At 38.8% G+C, this 21,949-nt stretch overlaps 2 protein-coding genes across 2 annotated transcripts; one reads left to right on the top strand and one right to left on the bottom strand.

The window, feature by feature from the left end:
* Positions 1–96: 96 nt before the first annotated feature.
* Positions 97–5,492, bottom strand: znhit3 (zinc finger, HIT-type containing 3). The gene is made up of 5 exons (XM_031310876.2): positions 5,268–5,492; positions 3,555–3,586; positions 3,362–3,427; positions 1,475–1,555; positions 97–372 (listed from the first exon to the last, which is right to left on the bottom strand). The coding sequence occupies exons 1-5, from the start codon at positions 5,333–5,335 to the stop codon at positions 209–211; spliced, it is 411 nt and encodes a 136-aa protein (XP_031166736.1). The 5' UTR covers positions 5,336–5,492; the 3' UTR covers positions 97–208.
* Positions 5,493–7,943: 2,451 nt separating this feature from the next.
* Positions 7,944–21,447, top strand: vkorc1l1 (vitamin K epoxide reductase complex, subunit 1-like 1). Its single transcript, XM_035990898.1, has 4 exons — positions 7,944–8,258; positions 11,984–12,093; positions 16,431–16,993; positions 17,063–21,447. The coding sequence occupies exons 1-3, from the start codon at positions 8,035–8,037 to the stop codon at positions 16,655–16,657; spliced, it is 561 nt and encodes a 186-aa protein (XP_035846791.1). The 5' UTR covers positions 7,944–8,034; the 3' UTR covers positions 16,658–16,993; positions 17,063–21,447.
* Positions 21,448–21,949: the final 502 nt, after the last annotated feature.

Raw genomic sequence — 21,949 nt, 5'->3', positions numbered from 1 at the left:
TTAAACATTTCAGTGTTTATTTGAACAGGATAAAGTTGCATGACAAGGCACAGGACAGGAAGTTAGATCAACAAAGAAATACAGTGACTACACAACTTGCTTATTCCAAGACTTTATACATAAATATAATCAAAAGTGATCTGATAGAAAAACCAATGCAGGCACTATTTTACAAATCGTCAGCTTTGTTGGCTGTTAATGATTTTGCTTAATTATCGACAATTTTCGAACACTGATCTGAAAATTCTACAAACAGAGGCTCCTGCATGGCAGCCTTCATCGCATCGTCTTTGCTGTCTGCACTGTCAATGGAGCGCAGTAACTGTCTCAGATGGGGGTTGCACAGAAGATCTCTTAGCTCTTTTGACTGACCTGCAGAGAAATAAGAAAACATGAATTACCCACACCCGACTTTTAAAAAAAAAAAAAATACTTAAAGCGTAACTCTCGCCAAAATGCAACCTAGGGTCTTTTTGTGAATGTACCCGAGTCAAACTTTCGTTTAAAAGCATATTTAAGACGGAATCGCCACTTTTAAAATTTACCGTATTTTCGTTTTTCGGTCAAATGGCCTTTTGAATGGGAGTGCTAGGGGCACTTTTATGCTAGCCTCAAAATAGCTATTTTTAAAACACTAAGAAGGCTCGACACAACATGAGACTTTGCTCCAACTATCACCAGGGGCTCTACACATGAACTCGAGCACTGAGAACATTGTTTGTGTACCCAGAGTTTACTAAAAAGAAAGGTTTTGAGCAACTCACGTTAGCAGTTGTTGTTTACGCTATCCGCCATTTTCCCAGTCAAAAATAGCCGATCTCAGAATGCGAATGAAAGGACTCCATAGGAGGAAATGTCATTCTTATATGAGGCTCCTTTTTCAACTGCAAGGTCAATATTGTGTTTCACTAACGACAAAACATCGAATTATCCGTGCATTTATATGGAACTAAGCTTTTGGAGCTTTCCATCTTTACTCTCCTCCCTCGACTATTTTTGACTGGCTCGATAGACGGCGACCGGAAGAACAACAGCTACAGTGAGTTGCTCAAAACCTTTTTTAGTAAACTCTGTGTACACAAACAATGTTCTCAACGCTTTCGTTCACGTGTAGAGACCCTGGTCATACTTTGAGCATGTTGTATCACTTATGACACAACTCATGTTGTGTCGAGCCTTCTTAGTGTTTTAAAAATAGCTATTTTGAGGATAGCATAAAAGTGCCCCTAGCACTCCCATTCAAAAGGCCATTTGACTGAAAAACAAAAATGCGGTAAATCTTAAAAGTGGCGATTCCGTCCTAAATATGATTTTAAACGAAAGTTTGACTCGGGTACATTCACAAAAAGACCCTAGGTTGCATTTTGGCGAGAGTTACGCTTTAATCGATGTGGTCATTAGCGTGTTAGATGAAGGAACATGTGGTGATGCTGCTGTGTGAAGAGACAGACGAAAGGCACTGTCAGATTAATACCTAACAGCTGGAGCCTCTGCAGAGGCACTTTGTCAACAATGTCCTCCTCTTCCTGCAGAAGATCCTCAACAGTCCATGTCTCTGCAAAGACAGGAAAGCAAAAAGTGCCTTTAACACAGGGCATTGGAAAATTGTGAAGGTTGAACTGTGGTATTTCAATCATTTCATCTCACAGCCTATCTTTGCTGTCACTTAAGTGGGATTTATGCTTCTGCGAGGGCTCTACGCAGAGCTTATGCCATAGCCTAAAGTAAGTGGCCTGAAGTTTATACTTGTGTGCTGGTGTCTGCTTCGCTCTAGCGTATCCCTTTAAGAGCATAGCAGAGCCGGCGTGTGTGTGTATGTGTGCATGTGTGTGTGGGGAGTGTCTGGTAGAGCGAGTGACGGTGATTAGCTTCGGAGTGAGTAGTGACTCCAGAGTCATAGTGAGAGAAACGAAGTGTCTCCCCTGTGCTTTCTGACCACGGCCAGTAAGCTGTAGCAGGAAAAGTTCACCCTCTCCGTCTCCTTGATTTCATGTTGTTCAAGGAGAGGGAGAAACTGAAAAATGAGTAGGAGGAAATGCAACGCTACCAAGCCACGGCCGAGCGGACCAATCACAGTTGTTGCGATCTGTGTCGCCGTGACGTGTAATTACATTTTTTTGAGACCTACGTACGTACCTACCTACGCCGTTCATTGAACACAGGACTATAAATTGGGCTTTAATCTACTAAAGGGACAATTAAATTAAAATTGACAACTTTGGAAGAATAAACTATTGTTTGTCCAATACAATCATACAGTAGTGTAATTCAATCTCTGCATTTAACCCATCCTAAGCATTAGGAGCAGTGGACAGCCACATTCAGCGTCCGGGGAGCAACTTGGGGTTCAGTTAGCCTGATGTCGTCATACTCAGATTCTAGTCAGAATATGAGTCTGATGCTGCTCCATTGCGCTGTGATTATGGGGCGTGTTTCAACCGAACCAGAAAATAAAATGCCTCTGCGCTCAACTGGATAGACCTCCAACCAATCAGAGCAACGGAGACAGACGTCACAGAAGCTGCAAGTCAAAGACAGGCTTCGACAAGAGCAAAGGCGGCAGTTTCCATGTCATGCGGACGAGTGTGGCAATGTGTATACATACGTGATCGCGGTTCTCTGTTCCACTTTTAAAATGAATGCGCTGTCGATATCTTCTCAAACATCTACACATCTCAATTCTCCAGCGGCAGCCATCCTTGTTGTAAACGAATTCAACCCAAGCGCTCTTTGGTGACGTGGTTGATTACGTTACTGTTGATCATCTGTCCATCATCGTATAAAGCCCGCCCAGACAATTTGATTGGTCCAAACAGTTCTGGTTCGAGCATAGTTGCTCCACAACGGATCAAGTCCAGACCGAACTTCCCGACCTCAAATGTTGTGGGTGGGGCTAAGTTCGGCTGGCATCCAGGCTAGGGTTCAGCGTCTTGCTCTAGGACACTTTGAAATGTGGCCGGAGGAGCCAGGGATCGAACTGCCAATTTTGTGGTTGAGGGTCGACCCGCTCTACCTCTGAGCAACAGGAACACAAATATTTCCCACCACATACCCTCTCTCTAGCTCAGTGAAAATGCACAGCTCGGTGACATTAGATCATTACAGTAGTATATTGTTTACTATCCGTCTAAATACAGTAATTGTTCACAATTTTCATGATTAAATAAAGTGAATACACTAAAATGTCATACAAGATGATAAGCACTCTGTTTACATAAATTTGACTTTTTGAATGTTTTTTTATTACTTTGTCCATGTTGCCCCACCTATTATATTTGATTTGCGCTCTTGCTGGCTGATATGGACACACTATACAAAAAAAAGTAGAATCACAGGAATGATCAGAGAAATAATACCATACCAGTGTTGAAAGAATCCTTCACTTTAGGCTCAATAGGTACAGGCTGCTCAACAGGAAGGCAAGTGTCTGTGGGCAAACAAAGAATTTTGATTATGGATCAGTGGATGATGAGCAGCGCCCTCTTATTATGATCGCAGCTTGTCTAAACAGCACATAACTCCATCACTTCAATACTGAGATCAAGCTTATTTACCTTTATGCCTCTTGTAACAGCCAAGTGAACAACTGTAAGAGAAAGAACACAATTATTAAAAAAAAAAGATCTGCCAGATCATAATAATCTCTGTGCAACACTGAAACAAGGTAATACACAGTATATATACATATTGTATGTTAACGTGTTTAAATATGAAAAAGGGGGTTCCATCTATTAATAGTAGTAAGTGTTTCCTAAGTTTAAAATCAGAGTGAATTAAATGAATGGATGAGTTAAATAAAGAACCAATCTAGGGCTGCAACTAACGATTATTTTCATAGTCGATTAATCTGTCGATTATTTTCTCGATTAATCGATTAGTTGTTTGATCTATAAAAATGTCAAAACATGGTGAAAAATGTGGATCAGTATTTCCTAAAGCCTGATATGCCGTTTACACGAAAGGAAGACGCAGGTATTTTCCTGCGGTTTGGCCTCTCATTTACACGAAAACTCTGTTTTTATCACAGAAAACAATTATTTCTAAAAACTCCGGCCAAAGTGGAGATTTTGGAAAACTTCGTTTGCACGTTTGCATGTAAACTGAGACAAACGGAGGTTTAGGCAGCCGAGAGAGAGAAAGAGGGAGTGATTTGTTGCTGTTGTTGCTATTTTCGAGATTGTGATTGGCTAACGTGGGCTTGAGCTTCTCGTTACAATGCCACCTACAGGTGTGGCGTGCTCTTAACGACATTGACAGCATATATACACGGGTACATGTAAACGAACACTTTTCTGAAAACGTAGAGGTTCTAAATGTCCGTTTATGAAAATAGCCGGCCACGTGTAAATGTAGTCTAAGATGACGTCCTCAAATGTCTTGTTTTGTCCAAAACTCAAAGATATTCAATTTACTGTCACAAAGGAGAGAAGAAACTAGAAGATATTCACATATAACAAGCTGGAATCAGAGAAATCTTTTTTTTTTTTAAATAAAAAAATTACTCAAACGATTAATTGATTATCAAAATAGTTGGCGATTAATTTAATAGTTGACAACTAATCGATTCATCGTTGCACCTCTAAACCAATCATCAAAAAATTCATGGCATGATTCGTTCTTTTTTTATTATTATTCTTTATTATACTTTGTGTGCAGACATTCAGCAGGTCATGGACATTCTAAGACTACAATTAAAGATTCCAGTGTGTAAAAAAACAAACAATACATATCAAATGATACATGAAAAAAAGTAAAACATAAGGTGTCATTATTTGTTCTTCAGAATAGTGGTAGGTCCATATGACGTCAAAACGCAAATGATTTTGACCTATGTAGGTTGCCGTCCCACGTGGTGTTGATGTCCAAATTTGTTTTCACGTGTAACTTTAAGGACGTTGCTTTAAGTCAGTGGTGTGGTTTGTAAATATGCGCAAATTTCTCGATTCTGAATGTTTAGTTACAGGCGTCCCCGTGTGTTGAAATGAACCAGATCGCAAACGTAACGTTACGTTCACTGTAACTAAATCGGAATTTAGCTTTAGCGTTAGCTCTTAGTAGATAAGGCTGCTATTTGTAAATTTTTAATAGGCCTACTCTTTTAAGTCAGGTTCTATATACTTAATGTTACTGATGTGGCAGAACAACAGAGAATATATTGCTCTCCATTCTCAAATAACGTTCCGTTTCTTACTTTAGCCAAACAACTCGGAAGCTAACGTTAAGGCTAGCTAGCTAGCTAGCTTACAGACTTATTTAAAGTTACTTACTATCTTATTTTGCAGGCTGGGCATCTGTATTTCGGTATATGTTCGCTGCACACACTGCATATCTGCATCCTGGCCAATAGAAAAAAAGAAATAACGAACAAATTGGTCACATAGACAATATTATGTCTATGAGCAGCTCATACATGTGTGAAGACCACGGAACCTACGATATCGATTCCGGTTGGGAAATACTTCCTTCAAAATAAAAGCATATGACTTCCCTCACGGTTCAGCCAGTAGTCCAAGACTAATTAAACCCAAACACTGGTATGTATTGGTGAGCATCTGGTTCAGCTGAAGAACACTTGCTTAACCGTGTCATTCATCATTTATTTATGTATTTTTTTTCGATTACTGCAGTGTACTTTCCACATCCTGTAGATGCAGATATGTATTGTCACTGCTTAGTATTTATCTGGTAAAATGAGATTTAGGAGCCTTGGATAGATAGGGTAAAGGTGGTTTGCAGTCAGTTTCTACAATTAAGTCAAGTGACACCCCAAATAGCTTATATCAGTAAAAATGATCATACAATTTAAAATGCACAAAGGGATGGAGGAATACATTCTGCTTTTAGAGAAACTAAAAACATGAAACTGTAACAAACCTGTAATGCAGCCTACTTAACAGAACAAAACCTGTTATATATAGATTAATTTATGAGTAATAGAAATAAAACAATCCAAGCTGGTTTAGTTAACATTTTTATTGAATCAAAATATAATATATTCTGCCCCTGCAGAAATGACTACATCTATCTCTATGTTTATCAAGCACACACCACTGACCTATATAGCCCAACACAAACTATTCTTGCAAAGCTGTAACTTGACAGTAGCAGGTCTTGTTACAGAGTATGGAATGGAGAGCTGTCTCGTGACTGATTACTGGGCATTTTCCCGGTGTCACAGCGCTGCATTCTCTGAGTCAGGGAAGGCGGAGAACCTTGGCCAGTCAACATCAGGAATCTTTGTATTCGGATCTGTGTGGAAATAAGAATGAAATGTTAATCACAAATCATATCCTGCAATTTGGACTATAAATAAAATGTCAGAAAATACTTAAATATGTTTATCACTATTTCCCAAAACCTATGTTGACACATTCCACTTGTTTTATCTGACCAATAGCCAACAGCAACAAATTCTCACATTTGAAAAGCTGCAAAAAAACAGTTTTGCCTAAAAAAAATGACTCAGATGAGTAATCAGTTATCTAAATTATTGCCGGTTAATTATGTCGGTTGACTAATTGATTAATCGTTTCAGATATTTGTGTTGTTGTTTTACGATGCTGTTATGTTGACAATTAATCCAATTATATCAAAAGTTTCAGATCAGTCAATGTTGCACTTGTGCACAAATGGAGCATGGTTGAATTTTATGATGGTGCAAACAAAATAGCTGAACAAAAACATGCAAAAAAAAAAAAAAAAAAAGGGAAATGCTTGATGCAACTGTGTATGGCTCTACCTATAAGAGTGACCTCATAGGTGGAAAACAAAGCAAACTTGAATTTTCAAGCATAACTATTATCCTCCTGACTGTGATCACAAAAGCAGACGTTGTTCACCTTAATATTTATGGGGGTAATCGGCTCAGTAGTTATGTAAATACCCAAGTAGGAGGTCGTTTTTTTCCATCACAAAGGCAGATTGTTGAAAGGGGTTTTCAACCCTATTTTCAGACTAAAAAGGCACCTTGTTACCTGTAAACATCGAGGAAAGCCATCAAGACGACGAGCTCTTTGTTCTCCTGCGTTTAATTTCGCTGTTGTGATATTTTTCTGCTATCTTCCTCTCGTGTCCGGCGGGGGAATGGCGGTTTGTGTTCAGCTCGATTTCTCTCTTGGATCTCCCTTTGCCACAAGCATGGCACGAGTATTCGAGCATATTATAATAGTCATATTGATCGTAATGTGCTTCCTCGAAAGAAACAAATCTTTCCATGTCTGTCGCCATTTGGAGACGGAATGCAGCCGTTTTTACCAGACGAGTCGGAGAGCAAGTAAACAAATGAAGTCACCAGCTGTGTTTATATATATGGAGTCACGTGATCATGGCTGTGCTACTTTTTCACGGTGTAGGCTAAATATTTATGAACTATGCTTTCATACATATATTGTGCTGGTAATATTTAGCTATTTATTGTTAGTTCGATCGATGTTATTTCACTGTGTAAGCATTTTTGTCCCCATGTTCAAATGTGAGATTGAATGGTTTTGTGTGTGTGTGTGTGTGTGTGTGTGTGTGTGTGTGTGTGTGTGTGTGGTGGGTGTTAAGTGTGTTATTTAGAATATAAACTGTGTATAGTGTGGCAGACTAAACAACAAAATATCAAATAAAGGTTGGATAAATGTTGCTAGCTAACCCAAGTACCCTACGTTTAATAATCCTAATAAGTGATTGAAATGTGTTTGGGTTTGTAAATAAATGTCGAAGGAAGTTATGGTAATAATTTAGGCTACATAGTGATACTGATTGACATATACCAGTGTATGTGTAGGCATATAGACATCAATGCACAGAACATAAGCATACACTCAACTATTACTTTGATATAAAGAATTTAACACTGTGCATTGTTAGAAACTAATGTATGGCCCGACGATTTGCTTGCATATTAGATGATTAAAATGTGTCCGCATAGAAAGCCGTGTTCAGTGTTTATGTACTGTTGTTCCTTAGCTCAGTGGCCCGCCCCTAACGGCGTGGCACGTCCTGACGCTTTTCCACGTCGCAGTCCTGTCTCAGGCGAACTCGCTGCGTATGTATGCGTGTCTCCAGCTAGGCCAGAGAGTGATGGCGGCGCCCGTCCTGAGAGTGTCCACCCCTCGGTGGGAAAGAATAGCTAGGCTTCTTGTTTGCTTGTTAGGCATACTGTTGTCTCTTTATGCCTTTCACGTCGAGAGGGAAAAGGCTCGGGATCCGAGTTATAAGGCTATGTGCGACGTCAGCAGCTCCATCAGCTGTTCAAAAGTGTTCAGCTCAAGGTAATTTGAATTCAGCAAAGAGCGCTCAATGAAGCTGCCTGCTATTGTGGTAATCTGGGAAGGGCTGCAAGGTTCTAACTGTCAAATGCTCTCAGCTAGCATGTGCCGGCTGCCCGCTACCGCTAAGGCTAACTGCACAATATAACTTCCGGCGTGCTGCAAGCTGGTTGCTAGTTAAATAACCTGTGACGAATAAGTTAACTTTTAGCTTTTAATTTAATAGGCACATCATTAGCTATCTAGCTCGATGAAGCTAACTTTGCTAACTGTTAGCTAACGCAACCCATCCACTTGTTAACGTTATACTTCTTAGCCAGTTAGCTATCAACAGTGAGCCGTCAGCATTATTAAATTCAATCAATCGATAAATTGCTGATAGCTGACGCTAACGCTAACTGGTCGTACTGATGCTCTCTATGTATGAAAGGCTAACACATCTGTAACACCAACTTTAGCGCAAAAGTTGACGGTCGTTTATTCACACTAACGTTATTGTTGCATGTGTGTTGTTGCTGGATGAGTCCATTCATTCCGCCAATCAAAACTAGGACTTTTAGTGGTTAACTGACTTAATGTTGATAAGTTCGGATAACTTTTTAACCTACTACCTACTGTCACGCTGCTGTCATTAGCTGCCATGCTAATGTCACCGGGCAGCTATCAGTCTGTCTAAGGGGTTACATCCTACACGCTAGTCATCTAAAGGGACAGTACAGTGCTCAGAACTGCTCCAGAGGTCAGTGGAGGGGACTGTAACAACGTTACCATAAAGTTTCAGTCACACCTTGTATCATTGTTACACAGATAGCTAACAGATAATGCTGCTGCTAGAGTTTTATTTTGCTGTCCATCGGAAATAAATCCAAGTTGGTTTAATTCACAAAGAACAGTTTGCAAAAAGTCAGTCAATTAGAATAACACCCCTTTACAGTCTTTAGATCACAGTTGTTATGTAAAACCAATTCTGTCACGTTGCCATACCAGCTCGGCTGTGGGCTAGCTACAACAAATGACTCAAGTGAACCCTACCTATTGAATCCCATTGATTGAGATCTTTGCAGGCCTTGAGGAAATGCTCACAACATGAATGGAATGCAACCTATCTAGGACCAATTACATATTTGTAAGATGAGTGAGTGAATTCACTGTCTGAGAGTATTAGAGACAGAGTTGTGTCTTTGAGGAGTACCCAAGTAAACAGGATCACATTCACTACTTTGCACGTGTTCGACTAAATGCATTCTCAACCTGTTTGTAGCCCTGCAGAGCAGACAGACAGTTTCAGACTACGTGAAAAAGAGTAATAGGTTAACGGAACATGTTGAACATTCCCACTGAGTACAACTTACTGTTTTTAACTAAGCATAATGACTGCACACCTATCTTATCTTTTATTGTGCTGGATGTTGTGGTTTTCTCTGAAACAAATCCATCAACACATAAATAATGTGACAAACTTAAAGTGCTCATATTATGCTTTTTGGCTTTTTCCCTTTCCTTTATCGTGTTATATATCTTTTTTTGTGCACGTTATAGGTTTACAAAGTGAAAAAGCCCAAAGTCCACCCCAAAGGGACTTACCATCTCCAACAGAAAACACTGTTCACAAACTGCTCCAAACAGCTCTATTGTAGTCCAGCCTTTACTTCAGAGACAAACGTGCATCACTTTGTAACACACCTTATAATGCTCGCCTAGCTGCTAGCATGGCACGCCCTCATACTCTGCTTCTGACTGGCTAGTAGTCCTTACCTAGCTACTGCGCATGTGCAACTCCCAACAAAGATGGAATAGAAGTGAGATGCCTCACTCTGTAGCTAAAACAGAGAGCTCAACACACAGGGTGAAAAGAGGAGCTGCAGCAATGTGCGGTACATAAAAATATGGTGTTTTTTGTAAACCTATTCTGATATAACCTCTGAATACAATTATGAACCTGAAAATGAGCACAATATGAGCACTTTAAGACACAAGCTTCAGTTTTTATTAAGGTACAAACAGGTTGGAGACCTAATGTGTTTCATAGGTTTAAACTTAATGAGTGGTGAACTATAGAATGGTATTGCAGTACCAGGTGGGAATATTTCACCAGCACCCATGGTTGTGCCACAGACAAATTTAATGTCGCTTCTCTTGAGACGGTACTAATAAAGGAGTTGCCTTTTACAGGCTCTCATCTGTCACGCCCACCGAAGGATTTGGTGGAACAACCCAGCCTAGATGGTGGTACTCAAGTCATGTCAATGTCCATTGCAGTAGCATGCTACGACGCCATACTACGCCCTGCACTGCTGCTACTACTACTATTAGTTCTAGTCATACACATTTATTAACTTTATTGGTACTATAATTGCCACTGTTCATCCTGACAACTGCTATAATTATTACAAATCATATTTCTTCATATCTGTATCAGCAGATGGCCGCCGCCCACCAAGAGCCAGGGTCTGTCCGAGGTTTCTGCCTGTAAAAAGGACTTTTTTTTCCTCACCACTGTTGCACTTATCTGTAAAGTGTCCTGAGAGAACTCCTGTTGTGATTTGACACTATAAATACAATTTAATTTAATTTAATTTAATTGAATTAAAGAAATGCTTTTTGTTTTGCAACACTTGTTTTCTCATCCTAAAAAGTCCAGATGGGTTTAGTCACTTAATTGATAACTTGATCAATACAAAATTAATCTCAACTATTGTTTTTAAGGATGGGAATTACGGCTCTTTGAAGGAAACCAGATCTTATGGCTCCGTTCGGCTTATTGTTCTATTTTTTTATTTTTTATTTATTTTGTTAGGGGGCTGGGGTTACTAGGTTTATCTGCAAAATAATCACTAGGTTAATAATGGGGTAAGATTTGGATCAGACTCAAACTTAGACATCCCACCAATATAATTTCCTTTTGCATGTGTGTTAGGTATAGAACCTTACATAATCAAACACTCCTAAACGTGACTTTCTGATCACTGCCTAAGTTACTCTCTTATTTGTTGAAAGAAATAAATGGGCAAGATTCTACATCTGCAATACATTGAAATATTCAGTCCTATTAATGGTTAAAAAGTTGGATATTTCAAGAATAGCTGTCCTTGTTGTATGACAAAATAACACACTCACTACTAATTAAATATTACGGTTAACCAATAATCACACAGCACTATACAGAAACACATTTCTTTGTTCTGTATGTTCTATGTTAAAAAATTTAAAAATAATAAAAAATTGATCATTTAAAAAGAAAAGAAACATATTTCAATTTAATGTGTGTGTTATTTCTTTAAATGTGTTGAATGGAATTATTTGTGACCGTCGCATCACTCATTGTTTTGGACTGTTGGTCGGACAAAACGACATTTGAAAGCGTCATCTCAGACTTTTTTTTTTTTTTGTGACTTTCTGTAGACAAAACAAAATCTGCAGATTAATCGCTAATGTAAATAATCCTTCATTGCAGCTGTTGTTCACCAAACACTAAAATAGTTTTCTGTAAATTATAATTTGCCTGTACTTTTGCCGATACTTTAGGTTCCTGGAAAATAAACATTTCAAAGACCTGGGTTTAATTGCTGTATACCGTTTTCTTTTTATCCCATCTGGACTCATGTAGTTTGACTCTTTTTTGGTTTGGATAGTCCTCAGCTGTGATCCAGTGTGTTAGTTGGTTAGTTTCTGTACTCCTGGAGTAAAGTTGTAACTGCCTTGTTTGCTGATGTTTTTGTGTGGTCTAGGTGGGGTCGAGGATTTGGACTCTTAGGCTCCATTTTTGGAAATGACAGTGCACTGAACCAACCCAACAGTGTCTACGGGATTGTCTTTTATGCCTTTCAGCTCCTACTAGGTAAGATGCTACTGTATTCCGAGTAATCTGTTGGTATTGCAAATTCAGGTGCCAAATCTCCCTAGCCATTACACCAGCAACTAATACTGACTCAAGACTTTGCCTTCCTCTGTCATTGCTGTATTTGCCAAAACCTGACTCACCTGACACTGACATTATATTTAGTGGCCATGTATAAGTATAATTGTGTAGTTAAACGGGAGGCTCATACTTTTTGAAGCTCACCTGACTGAACTGGAATCAATATTTTATATTTTTTGGGCTTTATTCCAATTAATTTCTACTAACCCCTCTTTCACACCAATGACCCGGGTCGGACCATCACACACTCAACAGTTGATTTTGTGGAGACAGACACTCTCAGTTTCTCCTCCGTTGCATTTCATCCATTGCAGGTGTAGCCGTAAACAAGGACGTATACTCTAGTATCGATTTATGAGTTACTAGGTTTATCTGCTAAATAATCACTTGACACACACATTCATTTCGCATGTGTGTTTGGTTTAAAAACCTTCAATAAGGTATAAACATAAACACGCCTAAAATGTGTCTTTCTGATCACTGCCTAAGTTACTTTCTAATTTCTTGTTGCAAGAAATAAATATGCAATAGAGCTGGGCAATATATCGATATCGTGATATGAGACTAGATATCGTCTTAGATTTTAGGTATGGTAATATCGTGATATGGCATAAATGTTGTTTTTTTTCCTGGTTTTAAAGGCTGCATTACAGTAAAGTGATGTCATTTTCTGAACACACCAGACTGTTGTAACTGTTCTATTATTGGCCTTTACCCACTTAGTCATTATATCCACATTACTGATGATTATTTATCAAAACTCTCATTGTGTAAATATTTTGTGAAAGCACCAATAGTCAACATTACTATTGACTATCGTTGCGGTATCGACATCGAGGTATTTGATTTTCTCCATATCGCCCAGCCCTACCACTGACAGTTCAGTTTTTCCTTATGTGTGTCTTGTTTTAACTTTAAGTTTTGGTGACATTCAGTCACATTGTCGTCCCCCCCTCAGTACATTGATGGTGTTGCTGACTCAGTCGTGCTGGTTCGACATGTTGGCCTGACATGAGTGGCCTGTAGGCTTGCCTGGCCACCTGGCGCTGGCACAGAACAAGAGGTCCTTTTAGCCACAGCAGTTTCCACTTATTTCACTAACAAAATGGCAGCCCTGTAGTTCAGCCAGTGCTACTGCGGTCAAGATTTGATTTCCATATTAAAGGCAATGCCACTCAGTTTCAGAGGTTTCATTGTTGTTACAGCCTTGGGCTGTTTAATATTTGTTAGAAGGGATGAGTCCATAATCTGCATATTCAAGGTCTAACCTCTGATTGCCAGTGTACAGCATGGGCCTACTGTCAAAAAGGACTACTGTACACAACTGTTAAAATTAAACATCAAATGAATGCTTTAGTTGTGACTTTTCCCATGATATTTCCCTTGTTAGTGTTATGAAGAGAATAGGGGTGGGCAATATGGATAAAATCATCTCACGATATATCATTTTGTATCGCAATATGTAAAGTAAATTTTTCTGGCAAATCAATTGAAAAACTGTAAATAGATAAAATAACCAGAATAACTACCAATGAAATACCAGACAAATCAAAAATTGTTTGATTAAAGTGTAGAAATACTACTACAAGCATTCAACGTGTTACTTGACTAAAAGTACCAAAGAGAAAGTACTCATAATGCAGAATTGGAGTATAATCAGATGCATTAATGTATGTATCACTTTAATGTTGCAGCTGGTAAAGGTGAGACTCATGTTAACGACTTTATATGCTGCTGGCTAGTTTGATCCAAAATAATAAACCACAATTTATTCATGGATTCAATTTTGTTTTGATAATCTGGTTCTGCAAAGTAACTAGTAAGTAAAGCTTTAAAATAAGTAAAAAGTACAATATTTTTTCAACAGAATGAGCTGTAGACAAATGACTGAAAAATATTCCTCTATTTATATAAACCGTGCCAAACAAAAGACGGGTCCTCTGAAATTGTATTTTATCTCAAATAACAAAAATGAAATAAAAAAAAAATAAATGAATAATTAGATATTTAAAACAAATCCCACATAAAAAAAAAACTAAATGAATTACTCTTCAAATAAATAAACTAAGAAGACGTAGTGACGTCTGAAGTCAAACAAGTGAACTCTAAAGTAGATTAAGCTCTAGGGCGTTTGCATCGCGCTTCATTTTTCATCTCAACCAGTTGTAATCTTTACGCATTTATATAGATTCTTAACCGATTTACGATGCACTGTTACATCCCTAGTATTAAATAGAATTACCCAATTAAGGTACTTAAAGTGCAGTACTTGAGTAAATATACTTAGTTACTTTCAAACACTGCATTGTATTTATGTCAGGATTTTCTATCATTAATAATAATTGAAATTGACAAAAAAAAAAACATTCTAGTTAAACACTCATATTAAATCAAGCACACCCATTACGCCTCTCTGTGGTTTCACAATAAGCCATCACAGCCCCCAGATAACAGTTGATCATGCCCTTAGAGCTGTCAATCTGTGTGCAGACATACCAGAAACTGTTAAGCTGAGTATTTTGCTAGTGAGAGAAACCAGGAACATAAGATTTCAGCCTAGGTGTGGAACAGCCAAATTGTTGCAAACCCTGATAAAATATCGCAAGCCCAAACACTGAGGAAACTACTAGAACTGACTGCAACACATGTGACAACAGGATCATATGAGCAGTCTCTTCAGTGTTTAAGCTGAGTGTCCTCACAAGGAGGCTGGTTACATAAATAGTGAACTGTCTGAGGCTGAACCATCTGAGGAAAAGAGCAGACGCCTCAAGTTACTTGTGTTCTAAGCAGTGGTGGAACGTAACTAAGTGCATTTACTCAAGTACTGTTGAGGTACTTGTACTTTATTTTAATCTTTTCTTTTCGTGCTACTTTCTACTTCTACTCCACTACATTTTAGAGAGAAATATTGTATTTTTAACTCCACTACATTAATCTGACGGCTTTAGTTACTTTACAAGTTAAGATTTTTGCACACAAAACACATAGGGCCCTATTTTAACGATCTAAGCGCACGGCGTGAAGTGCCTGGCGCAGGTGCGTTCAGGGCATGTACGAATCCACTTTTGCTAGTTTAACGGCGGAAAAAAGGGTCAGTGTGCTGGGCGCATGGTTCAAAAGTGTTGTACTTAGTGTCTTCATTAATCATAGGTGTGTTTTGGGCGTAACATGCAATAAACCAATCAGAGTGTCAACTCCCATCCCCTTTAAAAGCCAGGCGCGTTTGGACCTTGGCGCATTGCTATTATGATGGAGGATTTGCTAAGCAGGAAGGAGAGATTTTCAGGAGAAGAAACTGATCTGCTCATGCGTGAAGGGAAAGCGCGCAAGCAGATCATATATGGCAGAGCACTATGCCACCAAAACTCCACGAGGTGAAGTAGGCGTTAAAATAACAATGAAATGCTGCGTTACTGACTTTAGACCAGGTTTTTGTTGGTCAATGACGCAATCACTTTCCGCTACCTCAAGAGGCAATATGCCAAGAATGTACCTGAACACACCTCCCTGTAAGACCAGCATGCCCATGGGCAAAGATGGGCGCAGGTGCATTTGCTATTTAAACGACGCGGGCGTTGGACGGGAAATTGACAACTGTGTCGCTCTTAAACTAGCAAAGACACTTGCGTCAGGCTTTGCGCTGCGCCGGGTGCAAGATAGGGCCCATGTAATTTATAAAACACAATGTTTTATCATAAATTTAACTACCCAACAATATAGGCCTACAAGCAGGGTCCAAAATTAGCACCATCTACTAGCCAAATGCTGGTAAAATACGCAAGTGGCTGCTAAATTTGCTTCACTCACCAGCCAAAAAACAATGGTTATCTATTAAGTGCCTGGTAAAATCTGAACATTCACTAGCCATTTGGCTTGTGGACCGAAGAGTTAATTTCGGACCCTGCTTTCAAGTCCAGCTGACATGATGATCTGATTAATCACTTAGTTGATTGACAGAACAGTTTGGATCATTTCCAGTTTCTAAAATGTGAGGATTTTTTTTGCATTGAGTACTTTTGCTTTTATTACTTTTAAGTACATTTTCCTGATGATACTTTCATACTTTTACTTAAGTAACATTTTCAATGCAGGACATTGACATTTACCAGAGTATTTTTTACAGTGTGGTATTAGTACTTTTACTTAAGTAAAGGATTTTAATACTTCTTTCACCACTAGTTCTAAGGTTGTCTTTTTCTCTTTTTTTTTTTACGGTTATTTGCCTAAGCTTTAGTCTGTGTTTCTCACCATAGGAATGACTGTCAGTGCAATGGCCGCCCTTATTCTCATGACGACATCCATCTTGTCGGTGGTGGGTTCGCTCTACCTGGGCTACATCCTCTACTTTGTCCTAAAGGACTTCTGCATCATCTGCATCACCACATACGCGCTGAACTTCATTCTCTTTATTCTCAACTACAAGCGACTGGTTTACTTGAACGAGGCCTGGAAGCAGCAGCTTCAGGCCAAGCAGGACTAAGCTGTCGAGAACGGCAAGAAAAATACGACAAACAAACAAAAGAAAAAAAGAAATGTGACCTCTGAACATTTGACTTGCCACCAGGAGACCTTGCTTCCAAACAATGTTTATTCTGCTGTGTGTTCAAAAAAAAAAAAAAAGAAGAAATTTAACTTAAATGTTGGGCCTGACATCTCAATGTTGCAAACACGGAAGGATTTGTAAGAGAAAGATGATTTCCTTTTAATTTCTTTTTCCTTGTTTTAACATTGTACTCACTTAAGTGTGTGTGTGTGTGTGTGTGTGTGTGTGTGTGTGTGTGTGTGTGTGTGTGTGTGTGTGTGTGTGTGTGTGTGCGTGTGTGGGCGCGTGTGTGTGTGTGTGTGTGTGTGTGTGTGTGTGTGTGTGCGTGCGTGTGTACCCGAGCGAGCAGAGGCAGAAGCCCACAATACAGAACGATGGAGGACAGCTCTCTTTTGAACAAAAAGGATAGCAGAATGGAAGAAAACGGGACATTAAAAGGGGGTTTACTTGAAACGGTTAGTAAGGTCCTATTACTGCACAGCGGATCTGCACTAAAACTCGGAACCGAATAATGGGTCCCAAAATTATTAAAACACTCATTAGGTTATCGTACAGTTTGCAAGATACGGTTCTATGGCATGGTGGTGGGGGGGAAGGGGGAGGGAGTGTTAATGTATAGATTAACATTTATACAGAATAGTTTCTTTTCATGTTTACACTTTGTAGTACGTTTCTTTTATGAAGAGGACCACTAAAAATAAATACAGGACAATGTGAGATATTGTGTGTGGATTCGTCAGATTGTTTGTTTTGCAATTCTGTAAATAGCTGCTGAGCAATATTCCAGGCTAGATTGTGATTTAGTGTTGACAAAAAAAAACCAACCTTTTAAGTAAGAAAAAACCTCACCAACAAAAACGGGTGAAAACATCCACAAATCTGGGAACAAAAAGCGCTAAAGGTCACGGTTAGGTGGATGAGTCTGAAGATGTGCTCGGGCCATCTTCCGTCCTGTAATCCTGGTCGGGCATGCAGTTCAGAGTTGTGTGGATTTTTGTTGTAAGTGGTGATTGTTTCATCCGAAGCCACCGACACAAGTCTTTTAAACAGAACTATGGGTTATTTTCACCAAGTTTGCATAAAGGCACCCTCACTTTTTTTGTTTGATTTTTTTGTTTTGTTGGGTTATTGTATGAAAAGCATTCCTGACCACCACACAAGTGGGATCCATAAAGACGTATGTGCCTAAAGGAGTGTTAAGGTGAATTACCTTTTTTTTTCATGTTTTGGGTGTGGGTGGGGGGGGAAGTAATGTTAACACCAGTTGTCATTGTTTTATTGTCACAGGTCCAAGGCTTTATTTTTATGATCACATTTTTTGTAAATTAAGATACCAGTGAAGTGTTTCTCCCTCCCTGATAGTCTCACGAGGTAGCAAAGGCTGCTACACTGTGATTGTCTGCTGAAGTGTAGAGTGGTCTGGTGGCAGAGGCATCTCTTCTCTTGCTGTTTAAATGCATTAATGCTCATCTGGCTTTTGTTCACTGTCCAGCCTGTATACATTTGATGTCAATTGAACAGTAACGGTGATCTCGCCAAGCTGAGTTACAGTTCATTTGCAGGATGTGAACAAAACTTGGAAAATGTCATGTATGTTTGATGTTGATGAGCAGCAGAAGCCTAACAAGGTGTAAGATTCTGTAAGAAAACAATACCGTATGTTAAGCCATATGTGGAGTTTGTGGGAAAGATTTCCAGGTCGCTGGTGTTTTTTTTTTATTTTATTTAATTTTTTTTTAAAGATGGAACAGCTGCAGACACTGAAGCTTTTCATGAAGTGGTTGATCTAACATAGCAAGGTCTGTATAAAGCTAGATCACAGTAAAGGGAAAAGCAACCGCAGCTGCTGCTGGTAGCGGCCTTGCCAGAAATCCACAGTATTGTCAGTTCAGTTCAGCACCAACTGACAAGAGTAAGACCATTGTTCTCTTTTCCATCCAGAATCCAATGATTAAAGTATCCAGATGCATGGTAAACCATCTCCTGGCTTTAAGCATATGTTGGCCATCGGACAATCTTACACACACTGTCAAAGATCCAGACCTGTTGTAATAATGTGATTAATCTGTGGTGTAACACCAGCTTTTTTTTTTTAACAGTTTTCATCACTGTCTTCTAGTCTCCATGCCCCTTCACTTTAATATAATTCAAGTTCTCCCCTCCCTTTTTTTTGTGGGTGACGGTTGTTAAAGTATTGATAATGGCAACTGCCAGGAAAGTAATCTTGGTGACGTGGTCCCTGCGATGACGTATGAAGTCATCGCTTGTCTATTAAAATGGAAATGGAGGTGATATTGGTTTCCCCCCAGGATATTGTCAAAGTGAAAATGTTGTCTGTTGTAACCCATTTATTTACTACTTGTATATAGGCTGTGTTACATTATTGTTACCCATTTTCCAAAGCATAATGTGCGCTCTATATTCAAGATAAATTTGATCAGGCAGACAATGGTTTTCATTGATTTCACTTTGTGATGAGATGCTTCCTGTACTTAATCCTTCACAGTGAAGATCATATATACTTTTCACTATGTCAATGTTTGTCCTTTGGGTTTCAGTATAACTGATAACATGGGATGCAGTTTGGCAGCCTACTAGCCAAGTCTAGACTTCACTTTCACTCTGATGGATAACCAAACGTAAAGGATCGACCGCCGACAGTTCGGCCGGAGATTCGATTTGGTATGCCAGTGTTTCTCAAAGGAGGGGGGGGTACTATGGAATACAGCAGGGGGTTTCGTGAGATTTAAAAAAAAAAAAAAAAAAAATCATAATCCTTAAATACTATAACAAATGAATTTAGTGATGGATCCTAAACATTTGAAATGTAGGCTAGCATTACAAGGTTGATGTTTAGCCTAACAGGCGCAGCGTTGTACCTCTTTATGTAGGCTTTTTTTTTCTACCCAAAAATGTTTAGCGCTGTTCAGGGGGTACTGGGCTGAACAAATATTTAAAAAGAGGTACATTATTGAAAAAAGTTTGAGAACCACTGGGCTAAGAGTGGCTAATATAGCTTCTAACCTCCTGCTTCAAACAAAGATGAGAAGTGGGTTACAGAGGTCTGGTGAGCTCACTTCTTTCTAACGCCACAGAAGGTTTTATATAACTTTGTTCACATGTACAGTAGTAGTACTCCACAACACCTGTACACAGAATTCGGATGTGTAAAATCTGTGGAGTTCCCCCTTTTAACACATTTCAAATCTTTGCGAGTTGATTTTCATGCCATACAGAAAAAAACGGGAACCAATGGCTGCCTGGAAGAGACACTCAGTTGAACACTATGGTTTGCTTTGGAAAATGGTTGGCAGTTATGGTACGTTGACATGATTGGTAGTGAACTGGCAAAAACATGCAAGCACCGACACAGTCCTTTTTAACAATCTGTATGGTCGTTTGCCTCATTTCTTAGCAAGTCATCTTTAAGATTCCTTATACAGTGTTGCCTTGTCGGGCTCACATCAGGTTCTGTTTCATCTCCACTCAGAATAAGATTTAACAACCACACTGTTTTATCTTCGTCTAGGAAAGCCTGTGCACTCACAAATAAGACAAGTCTCCTATGGATTCACTTGCACAAGTCAAACTGACATAACTTGCGAGTTTTCTGTGGCAACAACTATAGGTCCTGTGAGTATCGATTATAGAACGGACAAGTGTACTGTAGGTAGTTTATCATTATGTTCCATTCCAGTCATATGCAAGCCTATTACACTAGTAGTGTGTAGTTACTTTAAAGAAATGGGTAATGAATTTGGATGTTGAGTCAACAGTTTGAAATCTTTGGCTGGTAACACGTGTGATGATTAGTGTCAAAAAGGAGGTCAAAATGATCGATACTGCATTCTCATGAATATTCATTTAGGCCCTGAGGTATAACTGCCATGTTAGTTGCATCACCAATGCCAACAAAAGTGCCTTCTGTTTGACCATTAGGCCTTGAGCCAAAGACAAGCAACAGTAATAGCCTTGTAAAATGAAGAATGGTAAATGTAACGGGCACTTCTGTTTGCCTTCCTTAAAATGTAATCTGATAAATTGGTAAGTCCCAAAGATTTGATATCTAGTATCGGTGCAAAAGTCCATTCAGAATGCCAGACAAATTGCCCTGTCAAATTAATGGTCATTCCCTTTTTTTCCCTCAACTTCACTATATAATTATCTTTATTTTGTCTAGCTAGGACATGTTTGTTAGCTAAGAATACGCTCTGTTTAAACTACATGATTGTAATGTTATTTTTCATCATTAATTATGCCCTTTAGCTGTATAGACTGTTAACATTCGGGGTTATTTTAATAAAAAAGTTGAGGGGTTGGAGGGCTAGGAATCCATGTGTCAGCATAAAATGTTTATTAAATTTATTTGTGGAGGAAAACTTACCGGGTTTGCTTCTGTATTGCCAAATGTTTTAAAATGCTGTATTTTCTTACATGGAAGTGTTACATGAATGGTAAGAGGGTGCAAAAATAATCTTTAAATTCAGCTTACTTTAAGGGAAAATTGTGGAAAAGGTTGACATGAAAACATTTATAATTGTGTCATTGTCATGTGGAAATGATCTACCATTAAAACATTCCCTCTGAAACTACCTGTCATTTTAGCTTATTTGAATGAAATGAAATGCTGTTAAACATACAATAAGAGTGACTGAACTAAATGGGGATCACTGCTAAATGTAATACTTTTGTTACTGTGACATTAAAGGATTGGTGCACACCTTGTCTGTCTGTCTCAGAACAATAGTCAGTGTTAGTAAGAAAGGCTCACATCAGGTCTAGCTTAATGCAGATACAGATTCATTTTATTGGCTAGGTTGAAATGTTTTAAGGAAATTGTTGAAAGAGCAGTGTGTTTAATTATGCAATCTTTAGTTGTGCAACAATTATTGTGTAAATAGCAAATTGCAGCTTTTCCCTAAATCTGGCAGTTGTTTTTTTTTAGTACTTTAAATAAGTTCTTATTTTAACATTTACTTACATTGTTAAATGTTTCTGAATCCCAAGCCATGTAGATTTAATAAGGGATTAAAGCATTCAGATTCAATAACCGAAAACAATACTGGACACAGATGCAATGAAACACTATTGAAAGCCAACCTTATGGATGAACAAATTGCTGCTGACCAGTTCTGCATCCATCATATACATATCCCCAGAAACATTCATTCATCAACCATCCTGCAAACGCCAACGTTTCGGACACAGTTACACATACCGTTACATACA

Source organism: Sander lucioperca, chromosome 13, assembly GCF_008315115.2.
Source record: "Sander lucioperca isolate FBNREF2018 chromosome 13, SLUC_FBN_1.2, whole genome shotgun sequence".
Lineage (NCBI taxonomy): Eukaryota > Metazoa > Chordata > Actinopteri > Perciformes > Percidae > Sander > Sander lucioperca.
The sequence above is the reverse complement of the archived record's forward strand: the minus strand, read 5'-3'. Positions and strand labels throughout refer to the sequence as shown.